The 14983-nt window shown below is 39.3% G+C and overlaps 1 protein-coding gene across 1 annotated transcript in view; it reads right to left on the bottom strand.

Moving 5' to 3' along the window:
• Positions 1 to 3565: 3565 nt before the first annotated feature.
• Positions 3566 to 14983, bottom strand: part of SMO (smoothened, frizzled class receptor) — a 32605-nt gene continuing 21187 nt past the window's right edge. Inside the window, exons 8-12 of the mRNA XM_018565981.1 lie at positions 13463 to 13571; positions 11189 to 11374; positions 9017 to 9165; positions 7918 to 8052; positions 3566 to 4420 (exon numbers count right to left, since the gene is read on the bottom strand). Coding sequence (XP_018421483.1) covers positions 3828 to 4420; positions 7918 to 8052; positions 9017 to 9165; positions 11189 to 11374; positions 13463 to 13571 — 1172 coding nt within the window. The 3' untranslated portion in view covers positions 3566 to 3827. The remainder of the gene's footprint in view (positions 4421 to 7917; positions 8053 to 9016; positions 9166 to 11188; positions 11375 to 13462; positions 13572 to 14983) is intronic.

Here is a 14983-nt window from a genome sequence, read left to right as displayed (position 1 = left end):
TTAGGGGGATTCACTGTCTATATTTTTCCAGGTGACCACGATCACTGGGAAAGAAAAGGAGGTGGAAACCAGAATTTTGAGTTGCCACCAGAACAGAAATAGAGAGAAAATCTTCCAATGGGGACACTTTTTCTGGTAACTGTCTCAGGGTTTCCCTCACATTGGATACATTTCCTCTTAATTCTTGTTGTCTTTACAAGACAGGAAGTAAGGGGAAATATCCCCTGATGGGACACAGATGAAAAAAAAAAACCTGCTAGGGGTTTTCATCTTTCCCTACACTACCCAAAAAGAAAAAAATATATATATTTTGCCTTTAAATCTACTTTAAATACATTTATGAAGACTTGTCTGATCTTCAGAGAATTGTATGTTTTATTCATCATGACTCTCTGGTTCCTAAATCATGTAATCCTCTGCACATCACACAGATCTGCATTGAAATTTCATCTGCGGATGAAACTTTGCAGAATCAGTCAATGAATCGCAAATCGATCTCTCTGATGTACAGAGAATCATATAATTTAGAAGTCCAGACAGTTGTGGCCAATTCATACATCATTCTCTGCAGACTGGACAAGTCTGTCTCAATATAGGTGAATTGAAAATGTTTGTAGTTTGCCAAATCATGGTTAAAGTGGGAGGAATGTTTGTTTTAAATGTTGATTGGTAGGCTTTTAATGAAAGAAGAGACTGTGCAAGTCTGCCATACAGGCTTTTTTTTTTTAACCATTTGGAATGATTTTTTATTACTGTTTGCTGAGCGAGGCATATGCAGCTCAGAGCCGAGATGCCGAGCGCATGCGCAGAAGTTGCTTCATGCCGGCCAGCCAATCATGAGGCCGAAGATGCTAAACCCGGAAGAGGATCATCCCTGCTGCTGGAGGGGATCGGTCTACTATAATGTGCTAATACGCTCTGCATACTAGCACATTATGACTTAAAGCTCCTGTTTTTGTTTTGTTTTTTAAATGACTTTACTACCACTTTCAATTAATTTGCTTGTCCCTAGTGTCCCACTGCAGCCGCAGTGAGTTATATGATGAGCAGGCTTGACAGTTGGCCCTGCAAATTTTTTATATATTTTTTAAAGTAATGACAGAAGGGTACTGACAGTAAACTGCTGAATTCAGGAAAATAGGAAAGATTCAGGCTGGCACAAACCAATGGGATTGGTATGCACTCTGCCAATGCTAGGAACCATGGGGCTGCCCACTCTACCAGGGAGTCACTGGAATCTTGACAACATGCAACAAAACACAGAGCAGTTATTGATATGCCTGGTTTCCTTTAGGAATAGTGAGTAGAACCTTTTTACTATTATTATTTAATCATTTGGTCAATAAACATACTGCACTAGTGGTGCCTGCTTTGCGTTTTGCTGCATGTAGTAAACTGCTGAATACAAACAAGGGAGATGTGTCTTCTGGGTTCCTTAAAGTCCTTAACAGCCCAACGGACAATCTAACACCACTCAACATCTGGTCTGGTGACTTGGCACTTGCCAGTAAAAATACATTTGAATAAAATATTTACACAATGCGTACATATCATGGAAAGTACTTTGTAGATGTAACAATAACTATAGTTACCTAGTTTACAGGTTACTATGATTTGTCCCACTGCTGGCAAGTACAAATATGAATGATCTGTGGACTTTATCAGAACATTGTCACTGACTCTTACCAATATAAGGCAAATAAAATAAAATACAAAAATAACTATTGACTTGATGGACGTAGACCAAAAAAAAAAACATTTTTACACAACATTAGAATCTCTTGTACAATATATAAAATAAAAAATAGCAAACATGCACATAAAATACCACTTGAAAGCAGCACCAAATGCTTTATGCTCTGTACAGTATATGAAGAACGAGGGTGTGCTGAACTGGAAGCTTCATATATACAGTTCTATTCAGGTAATATTTCCATAGGAAAAATACAGTACTATTTCAGTTAAATAGAACAATAAAAACTGAAAATAAAGCTACAGTTTATTAGAAAACGTTAAGAAAAATTGGTCAGTATTTGACATTGTAACTGTTTAACCTATATCCAGCTACTGTAATTACTGACAGGATCTTAAAGTGCAACTGAAGCCCAAAACTTTTTTGTTTGTTTTGGCTAGAGTGGGGAGGGATTCGAACCAGTCATGTTTTTATTGCTGTCTGTATCCCTGTTAGGGAGATTCACCCACACTATTTGTCCTGGTGACTGTTATCCAGAAAGTGAAGGGAAATCTCCCCAATGGGACAGAGAGGGAATACAATAGATTACAGGGGTTATAACCCTCCCTTACTCTATCCAAAACTAATAAAAAGCTTTTGGGCTTCAGTTCTGCTTTAAGTGAATTCGTTGGCTGTGGCCAACCACCGGTTATTCACAAAAGAGCAGATACCAGAATACGTACCAGAAAAAATATAATAGGTCTGTTCCTGTGGCATGTTGTTCCATGAAGACTTTATCTGGTATGTGGTGTTACTTTGGGTAATTTTTATTGTTACCTACAGACAACAGCATGCTCAACCTATGTCTGAACAGACACTCATGTAATGAGTGCTTGCTGCAACTGAGGATCCTTGTACATGTGTCTTTTGCAAATCTGCATGGTGACCGATACAAAAATCCATCAGTATAATGAGTGTAAAAACCAGCTTTACTGTCAGGGTGCTTTCATTGTGTAGGGAAATGTGACTAGCACTTTCCCTGTAAATTCAGATCCCTAAATCATTCTGACAGTTTATGTGTAATTTATTTACAGAGAATATCAGTAATTTAGATAAAATAAAAGTCTAGTAATAAAGACAGATTTTTGAGAAATTCTATTAAAACCTGGACCACAACAGAGGTACGGATCTGGGTGCCACCGTTTTAGGGGTATTAATGAAGCAGTGAATGTGACATTCACCACTCACTCACTGCAGGTGACCTTTTCTTGTGCAGGTGTTTGAAATGACAGTGATTAATTCACCTTCAGTGAATGGTTTATAAATTAAAAGAAATGATATATTTCTTGACCATCAAAATATTAAGCCATACAGTGAAAAAGACCCCCAATCCTGCAGTTTTCCACATAATGTAATTGTTCTGTTTGTTGTACCGTAGGTATGTAAATTTGTACAATACAGAATATTTAAAATATTATGCAGTATGGTCTGAAGACAAGTAAAAGTTCCAACAGTATTGTTGATGTCATGTCTAAATGAGTTCTGAAATGCATATGACTAAACACAAATTCAAAGATCAGGTCCTGATTAGGTTGATCATTTCACACATGACGCAAGTTTAAAATTAAAAACATGAAATCCAGCTTCAATGGTCAGATATGTAAGGCACACTGCTAAAGATTTATATAAGTACTGTGTGTTAGCTTTCTAAATAGTACCTATAGACAGCTGATCAGACACAAAACTTAACTTAGCCCAGGTGTAGACTCCTTTTTCTGTACGCCATCTTCACAGAGATCACCAATTAGTTGCCAGTTACACAATGCATAGCCAGCAGAATACCTTCCATCAAATTAGGCAAAGGAAAACCTAATGTGGGAACTCTGCATTGCATAGTTGCATCATTGTGAACAAACGTTAAATTAAGCTGCTTTTGTGTCAGTTTCCATCCATCTGATGGTGTCATTTTTAGAGACAATTCCAATTAAATTACATCCTCCTCCACATATATGCATTCACCCAGATTCCAGACCTCTGTATAGGTCTCCATTTTAGGAACCTTTCTTAATACATAGAGGGTCCAGAAGACTTGGATTGCGTCTGTTAATTGCATTCTAAATTAACTTAAAAAGTTCTTCAAGTGCCTGCTGTAGGGCTAGAAATCTGAATCTGTGTCCATGAGTTCAGCATCCATAAGGTTTGCTCTGGAATGCATGGGGGGAATCTCTGCTCTTCTAGTTTGAGTCCTGTCATTGCAGGGACCGTGTCTTGTGGCATATGACGGGAGATTCCCATTTGAGTACTGGAATATGCCATCACGCCTTGGATGAGGGATAAATTGAACTCCACTCTGTTGAGCTATAGGAAGCTCATCAGTGGAGTAAGGGTGAGAAATACAATTGGTATGAGTGTATTTTTTGTATCCAAGGTGGTCATCCATATTATCCATGTGGTATAATCCTCCAGTAATAGGAGGCCATCTCCTATATTCTCTGTAGGATCCTGGAAGGGCCTGTTCAAATTCCTGGGGTTCCACTGCCCTGGTCACAAGGTTGGGCTTAACAGGAAGCTTTGGGAGACGAGGTACTGCTGTTGAAGCCCTTGCATTATAGTTTTCAATGCCTTTTCTTTCATCCACTAATCTGATCTCTTTCTTCCTTCTCCTTTTCTTCTTCTTAGTTTTCTTCTCCAGTCCATAATGATTATCTGCCTCTACCAGCCATACATTTTCTCTCTCTTCAGGAGGCACTGCAGGAAAAAGATACATAAAAACCACACATAACATACCAACAAAAATGAATAGCAATGTACCTCTGCACAATAATAACAGTGATGGTGGTCTAACAACTAGATACTAACACATAAGGTTAAATTCACACAGGGCAATTCCCAAAGACTGGTGCTAAGTTTCAACAAGAATTGTTTCTTATATCTATGACAAGCGGAGCAAATAAAGGATGATCAGAAAAATTCACAATCGCATTCATTCCAGAAATTTGGAGTTATTCAGCTACATTTTATCTATCCACCTAATTATTACTTGTTTTGTTGTTGTTGTTTTCTTGCACCACACAAACCAAATGTACGAAGTTCTTATTAGCACCTGTTATTATCATTCACAATTAGCATCTGTTCTTTTTATCAGTGACAGCTGAAAGTCAGATTCACAAAGCTGTTAAGACACTTTCCTTATTTGGAAACTGGAGTCTGATAACATAGAGTTAGCTTAAAGGAGTTTATAGGTCACAGCATATACTATCCTGTTATAACATGATTGTAATAGGAATACATATTAGAGTTGTTTTTGATAATGCAATCAAAGCTTACTTGAAAAAAATCCCTTTTATGTAGTGAGTGTTGCTTTCCGTCTGCCCATCACTTTCATCAACTTCCTGGATCCCCAGTGTGCTTTGTATCTCTTTATTTGCTATCCTAATTTCTGAAGACACCATATCCCATCATGCATTGCTTCCAGCAAGCAATGATGAGGGTTCATTGTGGGAAGTTCAGGAGTTGAGTTGTAGTTCATACGGCAGGCTTAGTTAGGGTGGTGACACCAGGAGGTGCATACTCACAGGGCTGAGTGAAATTGTGTCAGTGCATTGAGGAAGTAGATCCTATAGATATCTTCAATAAGTAAGTTTATAAAGTTTTAGATTGATATGGTTATTAGGAGTGGGATAGAACTTATGGAAAATTAATGGAAAATTAATATAAAATTAATATACAAACACATATTTAGTTTTTGACCATAGATGCCCTTAAATATAGTCATAAAGTGAGAGTGGAACATTTGAAAGATAACAATGTACAGGTTGGCTTTTATTAATGCTTCATTTATATGAAATTTGTTTCCAACACATATTATGAAAACAAGTTTATTAATATTCTCCTTTTTATGAATTGTTTTTTATGATCAATAATTAAATATCTCCTGACAATAGAAATGATAAACCTTTTATGGAAAAAGATTATTTTACTAGTAGAGATTTTAATTTTATCATTGACTAGTTGCAGCAGTTCTTTCAGTTTCAGACGGATTCTCATGGATGTGAATCTGTGGCTATTTACTTCACTTGTCAAAAATATAACAAACGTTCTTGTTAAAACTTAGCATCAGTCTTTGTGAATTCCCTTGAACATGTAGACCAGGGCTCAACATTTCAAGTCCTGAACTACTAGCCAGGCCTAAAAGTTACTCGCCAACAGTTGCCCCACCTAACCCCTACTCTGCCCCGGACTTAACTCCGCCAGGTCAGTAATGTGACGCACAGCGCAGAGGTCAGGGTGACGCACAGAGCAGAGGTCAGCGTAACGCACAGCGCAGAGGTCAAAGTGACGCACAGCGCAGAAGTCAGAGTGACGCACAGCGCAGAGGTCAGAGTGACGCACTGTGCAGGCTCAGAGTGACGCACAGTGCAGAGGTCAGAGTGACGGACACCGCGCAGAGATCAGAGTGACGGACACCGCGCAGAGGTCAGAGTGACGCACGCCACGCAGAGGTCAGTGATGCACAGCATGGAGGTCAGTGTGACGCACAGTGCAGGGTCAGTGTGACGCACAGTGTAAGGAAGAAAGAAAAGGGACTTACAGTGCACTTAGCTGGTATTCAGGTGCCTCTTCTCTCTCCTGGTGGTGGTGGGGGGGCGGTGCAGAGATCGTCCATGTATACTCTTTTCCCCCTGCTGCATAACTTTCTGGCTGGCCGGTCTCACTGTCTCTGCAATCTTCCTCCCAGCCTGGCAGCTGAGGTGGGCGGAGGAAGCTGCAGAAGACAGCGGATGTCATCGAGGAGCGCCGCCGGCGGGACCAGAGATGGGACACTACCGCCACGGCGATCGTTCGCTTGTGTCCTCTCTTCTCCTTGTCGGCCGCTCTGTAGCTGCAGCGGCAGATGAGAAGAGAGAACAGAAGTAAGCAATCGCCGCGGCGGTAGTGTCCCATCTCTGGTCCCGCCGGCGGCGCTCCTCGATGAGTTTCCACTCGCCCCAACGCAATTTTCACTCGCCAACTGCAAGGGGGCGAGTGGAAATTTTGAGGCCTGATGTAGACTATAGTAACCCTCAGTAACTAATTAGATTACTGTTTGTCCAAGATAGATAAGTTAAAGATTAATGACTTCCTAACTCCATGTCCATGGAGTTATGTTTTTCTGCACAGCACTGCACATTTATGGTGTGAACAAGGCACACAGAAAACAATTATTTTCTATGTACCTGTTCAAGCCATACAAAACGCAACTCAACGGGCACTGTCTGAACAAGCCCTAAAGGTGCCCATACAACTTACAACCATCGCAAGACTTTTCTCTTGCGATGGTTATAAGCTAATTAAAAGCTCGTACGATCTGCCCATCATGGACAGGCAGAGGGGCGGGCTTGCGATGACTGCAATGAGGGGCGGGCTTCCAATGACTGCAAACGGGCAGTGTTCGCGTGCGCACACCAGCCCGTTCGGCAGTTGTCGAACAAGCAGGCCACTAACCCACCGAGAATCGTACGATTCTCGGCGGGGTTTCAAGCCTGCTTGTTCGACGGAAGACGTGCGACCGTACAGTAGAAACGGTCGCACGTCTTCCATACACTTTGCGATTATCGTACGATTGCGGGATTTCCCGCGATTCTCGTACGATAATCGTACAGTGTATGGGCACCTTAAGTCTGATAAGGGGCTATGGGTTACTGTATTTTTAATGGATGCACCAAAATTATAATTCGTAGCCAAAACCAAAATTTTAAAATTTCACCAGCCGATACTGAAACGGAAAATGCTTGACTAGCCTCTGCCAACTGCAGTTACGCCGGCAGTGGCAGAGCCTGTTAGAGAACTAAATTCATGGTCAGCAGGCAGTGGGCGGGTGCAATAGTCAGCCTTCTATTGGCTATTGCTCCCGCCCACTGCCTGCTGTTTACATCTGTTTGAACACAGCAGCTGGGCAGGAAGGAGGTGGCTGCAGAGCAGTGAAAGCTCCTGCTGTGGGCAGGCAGGGAAGGCACCGTATTAAAGGCACTATTTTTTTTGTATTGGCATTTTGCTGACAGTACCATTTTCGGCCAAAACGTTTCAGTCGCCATTAATTCAGTGAATCCCTAGCATTTGTACATTTGACCAATAGTATCAGCTGTAATCATAACAAAGAAGCATAAAATAAGCATAAAATACTTAATGATAATCCCTGTGTATACAAAATAGTATCATTTAACAGACCTACTGTTTACCTTTAAAAGACAAACCATTGTGCTTACCTGGAGTTGCCACGGGAGTCACAGAAACATCTTGAGGTAAAATGGCTCCTCTCCTGGCAACCATCTTTGTGACATGCTGTGCCCATGCCGACGACATGTCAGCTGATGGCTCATTAATATCAAAGTTAAGACCCGCTGAGGAATAAAGGAAATGGACATAGTAACTTCGCCCATAGACATTATTAACATTATTTAAATTTTTTTTAGGAAGAATTGAAAAATGTCCAAAGACTGCTGAAAAATATATCTTGCACACCCCACCTCATTTTTTTACTTATGTGCAATAGATGATAAGACATATTATTATTACTAATATTTCTACTATTTCAAGAGCATACACTCTGAAATATATACATAAAGTACATTAAATTTATTTTAGGATTATCTTGCCAACATATCCTGGCAGAACGATGACAATTTATATTTTACATACAGTTCTGAAGAAAATGTTTAAATAGTCTGTCTTTATTTATTATTAGGAATCAGATTAAAGCTGAATTCCAGACAATTGGTAAAATACATGTTGAAAAACATATATGGGAACTGTGTTAGCTGCCAAAGTTTTTATAATTGTGTTCAGCCAATCTTTTAATCCAGGCACCCCGGCCACTTAACATAGTCAGCTCCTTCAGCTCCACGGCAGCAGCACAATTGGTTTATTAACACTCCTGCAGCCTGCTTAATGGACATTGATGCAGAAGCAGTACACTGATGAGCTCCTCCCTCTGTTCCATCTGTTCCCTCCTCCTTTTAGCATGCAACTGATCCACATTTTCTGCACCCACAGTCTAGGTGTTGCAGCACAGCATTATGGGAGGGTAATATCAAGAAAAAGAAAACAAATACTTACACAAATAGCATTTAAGTATACCTTTTAAGGGTCCTTTATAAAAGGGTTAGATAGCTGAGTGGGGTTTTTTTGGTGAGCTTTTGTTCTTTTCCGCCCTTCAATGTTTTTCCAATATGCCAGTCAATTTTTCTAGTTAATTTGGTAGAACAGGGGAATGCCATGCGGTGACCAAAAGTTGAGGACTTATTATATTGTTCCTATGCATGCTTTTCTTAAACACTGGCCACAGTAAAACGTATTTATACATACCAACTGGTCCTTCGTGGGACACTGTATGAAGACTGAAGGACAGTTCCCTTTCAGGGTTATTAAGCAACTCCTTCCTCTTCGAAAATGCCTTTGCAATCATTTTACTTTTCTTGATTCTCTTTGGTTCATCATCACTGCGACCTAAAATTCTGTTATAAAATAAAATACTGATGAAATCACAGTGTAGTAATATGCAAAAAAAAGCCAATATAATCAATGAGAGGAGAACTTCTGCCAACACACAGTAATAGACCTGTTAATAAAAGAGCTACTTCCGCCTGTCTGCTTTTTTGTTTTTGGATACATCATTTGGTGGAAATTGGACAAATCATACTGCTTTCAGCTGCGTTTACTGATCCTGGACAACAAAGCATCTATTAGATTCAGGATAGAATCAGCATAGATCCATCCAACACTAGATCATTCCCTTATCCAATTCCCATGATTAGAGGAAATTACTCTCAGCTAACGTGCAGTGAACAGGTAAGTAGGACTAAAATATGGGTAGTCCTCATACATACATATATGCAGAGGAGGTATACTATATGGGCAAAGGTTTGTGGACACCTGACTATTACAAGTATTAAATGTTGACAGCCCTTAAAATTATGAGTTTAGGCATTTCAAGTAAAGAGGAATGTTAATGTTACAGCCTACAAAGGCATTTTAGACAATTGTGCATGTCCAAACTTTGAGCAACAGTTTAGGGAAGGTACTTTTCTGTTCCAGCAAGAGTGTACCCCTGTGCACAAAGGCTGGTCCATGAAGACACAGAGACGTTTTGTGTGGAAGAACTCAAGTGGCCTGCACAGAGCCCTGAGCTCAACCCTACTGAACACCTATGGAATTAATTGGACACACTTGAAAATCTTGTGGAAAGCCTTCCCAGACAGCCACAAAAGGGAAAGGGGGCAACTCCATATAAATACACATGATTAGAGAATGGAAAGTTTAACAAGCTCATATAGATGTCATTATCAAGTATCCACAACCATTTAGCGATGTAGTGTATAAATACAGTGTACTGATGTGTATATAAAGAGACCCTGTTGTCAGACTATTCATTTCAACAACAAGCTTCACATAAAATTATATGTACAATTAACACAGTTTTAAAAAAGTGCAAAAATACAAAAAAAAATCTGATTAAAAAAAATAAATTAACACAGTTTTAAAAAAGTGCAAAAATACAAAAAAAATCTGATAAAAAAAAAAAAAATTAACACAGTTTATGCATGTTATTTAGCTGTAGAAACCTCAGTTTGGAAAACACCCAAAACCCTTTAGATGTGAGGTCAACAGCCCCAGTAAACTAAAGAGCTGTCAATCAAGTGACATGCTATATTAATCCTCTTCACTCCTACTCTAGCAGCTAAATAAAAAGGTTAGATAGGGAGGGGAGGGGTGGAGGAGCTGGACCAGCACAGATGTGAAGTGTAATTAGACACTCCCAGCAGATGAGTGGGCTATGACGTGGGTACTGATGTACTGTACGTATATAAATGTCCAGTACTGACTGGCTTTCACAAGCAAGTAATTAAGTAATTAGGTGGCTGTAGAGCTGCCGGATCACTTGTCTGCAGCTTCAGAGTGTGTGCTTCATTCGCTTCTATGGGATCCATAGGTGACATTAGAGGTCTAAAAGAGCCCTGGTGTCTCTATAAAGAGGACCTGTAACTTTCTCTGTGCTATCACAGAGGGGCTTCTTCGCCCCCTCTGTGATAGCAGTATTGTGTGTATATATACACACACACATATATATATATATATATATATATATCCATTCTCTCTCTCTCTCTCTCTGTGTCTCTCTCTCAGTGAGAGTAATAATTCTAGGACCATCACTCGCCGTTAACTCTAAGTTCCTGAACGGTGAGGCTTTTAAAGCATCGCCTATGGACAGTTTTGGGTACAGTAGATTTTTGCCATTTCACAGGAATGCACAATTTTAAGGTTTGAATTATTTGGTATCTATTTACCCGATGCAACCCCATTTTTTATATTTTACAAAACAAATTGGGTATTATATTGTGTGAACTGCGGTTTTCCATCTGATTATTTACTGTGAGACAACAAATACTGTTCATAATCAAAGCCACATTGATAAACAAGACCAATGCTGCTGTAAGGATTTCTATTTTTGACTTTATATGACGATTGCTCTTGGCTTACCTGCACCAGGCTCTCTTCCAGATGATAATGGTTGCTTTGGTCCACACCCATGTGCTCATGGCTATGCCAGTGCCAAACATGGCAAAGAGGTTAATCTTTTCTACCAGAAGACTGGGCCTGTTCTTTATTTCACACTCAGGAATGGGCTTATTTGTTTGAGCAGCAATAGTCACGTTGGCCTCGCACCTTAATGACAGTAAAAGTGAAAAGTACATAAATTTAGAACCTAGAAGGTAAAGACCCCCCAAAACGGATAGTTTAATCACATGCCAGTTCTTCTATCTCTCTGGAATTCCAGTGGTGTGATTTCCAAAGATAGTATAATGCCCTATACTAGGGCGAAACGCATCAGCAGAGAAGTTTGTGTCCAGTAGGATGCTGTTGCTCTCTGACCAATAAAGTTGTATTTAAGTTAGTAAGCAGTGGTGGTGCGGCTTGTACTTTTTTGTTCTTGCGCAATCTTTCCACCTGACTTCCTAGTTTTGCCCAACTCCTGTATTCATTGCAAAGCTTAACAATGGTGTTACACTTCCCAGATGGATTCTTCAAATATATAGTACATACACCACCCTACCCACAGCCAACATTTAAACTTGTAAAAGAAACCTGACCTGGTGAGTTTGTACCAACAACACTATTCAATGCCTTCTTTTACTGCTGTATGCATCTATGCTAAATTACGATGTTAGTGACTGTTAGAATGTTACAAGAGACTGACACGGAAGCACATAACAAGCCTATTGTACATAAGTATGCAGAAACCAAGCCCTGATCCCGAGCCCAGCTTGAAGTAATACTGTACTCAACCAGCCATCAGACCAATTTTCCCTATCCAGCCTAAAATGTGTTTAACCCGTGGCTACCTAACCCTCTGCAAGACTCTATATTATGTACCGAAAGATAGAACGTGATGGTTAGTGGTTAGGTTAAGGGTTAAGGTTTTAGGGTTTTTAGCATTGGATTAAGTTTACAGGTAAGGGCTAGGTGTTGAGGTTATGAATTACCTCTAAGGATAAAGTTAAAGTGAACTCATATGCAAGAAGTGAAGATTTGCTACCATCTCACAGGGAATATATAGAAATGTTAATTTTGTCTAAGCAATACCCTACAATTTTTCCTTTTGCTTGAATTCCTCCTGAAAATAGCAGTATACTTCCTGACAATTGACTGTGCCTAAGGGCTCCTGTCCTGTAGTCCATTAGATGTATATCTTCAATGTGAGGTCATCTAAGGCACTGCTGCCTCTAGGTTTTGGAATGAAAATTGGTTATGTCTCTACTCTACTTCTTGATCATTACCCACCAATCCTTAAAAGGGATTTCCTCTTATAAGAGGAAACATGGCCCTTTTCTTTAACCATGATGGTTGCCTCCATTTAGAGAGAGAGAGTGGACATCGTTATCCACTGTAGAGGTCTTCTTCAAATGTTGTTAAATTTCAGGCATTCAGGGTTTAGTATTAGTAGTAGGTGGGAGGTTAATTTTTGGAGCTTATTCTAGATTTAGCACCAGGAAGCACGAGGGAGGCTGAGTTAAAGAGTTAGGGTTAGCTTAAGGATTAGGAGAATGTTAGAGGTCAGGGCATGTAGGAGGGTGGGTTTTATTTTCACTTTTTGGTGCTATAAACCTAGTATTAAATACTACCAACCAGGGGTTCTCAGTGCTAAAACCTAGTAAAAAAAAAAATAGTAAAAGGTCCACTATGTTGCTGCTGAAGTGTTTTCATGCACTTTAGTAGTTATATTTTATGATGGATACAACAAGGATTGGCCTAAAAACGAGTGTCCATTTTAATGAAACTGACCTAAATAATAATTGTATGTCATAATAATAACCACCAGAATTGTAACTTTGCCTCATTTATACACTCTCTCTAAAACATTTCAGTCCTCATCAACTTGCAATCACTTTTGCTCCTTCTGAATATTTTAAAAGAAAAATATAACTGTTTAATTTATGTCAGCCACATAATCCTTTTTCAGCTTGGCCATTATGTCCCCTGTCTTGTCTGCACCCTGGACAGCTGACCCTGCATCCCATCCTTACTTCTGATGAGAATAGGTTTTAGAGGAAGAAAATGGAACATAAAACATATCAATGAGCAAAGCAGATTTAAACTGTAGTCAGGAATACAGTTTTATTTACTAGTATTAAAAAGATGTGGATACATAATTCTTGGCAAACCATTTTAAATAGATAAGATCTTCTGGTAAATGTTGCAATTGCAGAACTACCAGTCTATGAAGTACAATATTGCATTACTGGTAATACTCACAGGACATATTCACGGAAACTTCTCTCCCACTCTGCCTGGTTGAAGAAGTCATAGAAATGACAGCTGAAGGTGATGAGTACAAAACCAAAGGCTAAGAATCCAAATATTCCTGTATCAGAACAGAGCAAAAACACACATATGTATTTCAACACAAAAAGGCAAATTATAACAATAAAAATAAAGCGGTATACGTTTTACCAACTACATCCAAACAGTAATATATTTGGTTTAACTGCCTACAACAGCGTTACTCAACCTTTACGGCACCCTTTAAAAGTATACAAAATCTCAAGGCACCCCAGTAAATGTAACAAACTTTTATGTGAAAATGTAAACAAAGCAATGTGTGGCCCCTCCAAAATCCATACCAGTCCCTTATTTCAGATAGGGGTCTGGTATAGATTTTAAGGAAAAAACACAGGGAAAAAAAAACAGAAAAAAAGAGGGTTTCTCCCTTCACATCAGAGCCCCCCTTTCACAACAGAATCTCTACTCCCGATTTTGTCTGCTCCAGTTTTGACAAATTCCCCTCCATTGTATGTGATTAAACTTAAAAAAAAAAAAATCTCAGTCAGTCCCTTATCAGCTTATAGTCATCTATTCTTACCACTAGAAGCCTACTGTAGTCCTATGTTACATAGTTACATAGTATTTGAGGTTGAATAAAGACATTAGTCCATCAAGTCCAACCTATTAGGATCTCATTCTAGGAGTACCTGTACCCCTGTATGTTACCTGTACCCCTGTATATTACCTGTACCCCTGTATATTACGGTCCCTTAAGAAATCGTCCAAAAGTTTCTTGAACAATTCCACATTATTTGCTGAAATCACCGCCTGTGGCAGTCTCTCTTGTCCTTGACGTGTTGTTTTACAGTTTTATTAAACCATATTGGTTTAGTCTTTGATCTTTTATTTTTGCTCCCTAAAGGTATACACTTTGAAGTAGCAGTATGTACTGTGTTTTTAAAACAATCCCACATCTGGTCTGTGTTTAGGTTTTGAAATAAGTTTTCCCATTTTATTTCCCCCACTAGGTTGCGCAGCTTCTCAAAGTTGGCCCTTCTGAAGTTTAGGGTTCTAGTCCTTCCAGTACACTTCCCTTTTCTGTGTTCAATATTAAAAGTAATCACATTGTGACTATGTATAATTCCGCTCCAAACAAACAGCTAAGGTAAGTGGAAAAGTGCAAAAGTGGAAATACACTTTAAGATGCATGTCTTGGCAAAATTAAGTTTAGTGAGGCAGGTTATAACCACTATCAAGTTTCCGCTGCTGTTTGTGTTCACAATTGTGACATTTCTCCCAACTTCGTAACAAAGGGTACCTGCACAGGAAGTGAGAAAAAATGTCCCCAGTATGAACAAAGGTGGCAATAAGGTTGGCATTTAAGCATTTAATTTGACAATAACCAATAGCACATCCTATCACATGTTACTACATTTGAAAGCTATGTTACAAAATAAAACATACATATACACACACACACACATTTTATATATATATATATATATATATATA

This window comes from Nanorana parkeri, unplaced genomic scaffold (genome assembly GCF_000935625.1).
Source record: "Nanorana parkeri isolate BGI_ZX_2015 unplaced genomic scaffold, ASM93562v1 scaffold26, whole genome shotgun sequence".
Lineage (NCBI taxonomy): Eukaryota > Metazoa > Chordata > Amphibia > Anura > Dicroglossidae > Nanorana > Nanorana parkeri.
The sequence above is the reverse complement of the archived record's forward strand: the minus strand, read 5'-3'. Positions and strand labels throughout refer to the sequence as shown.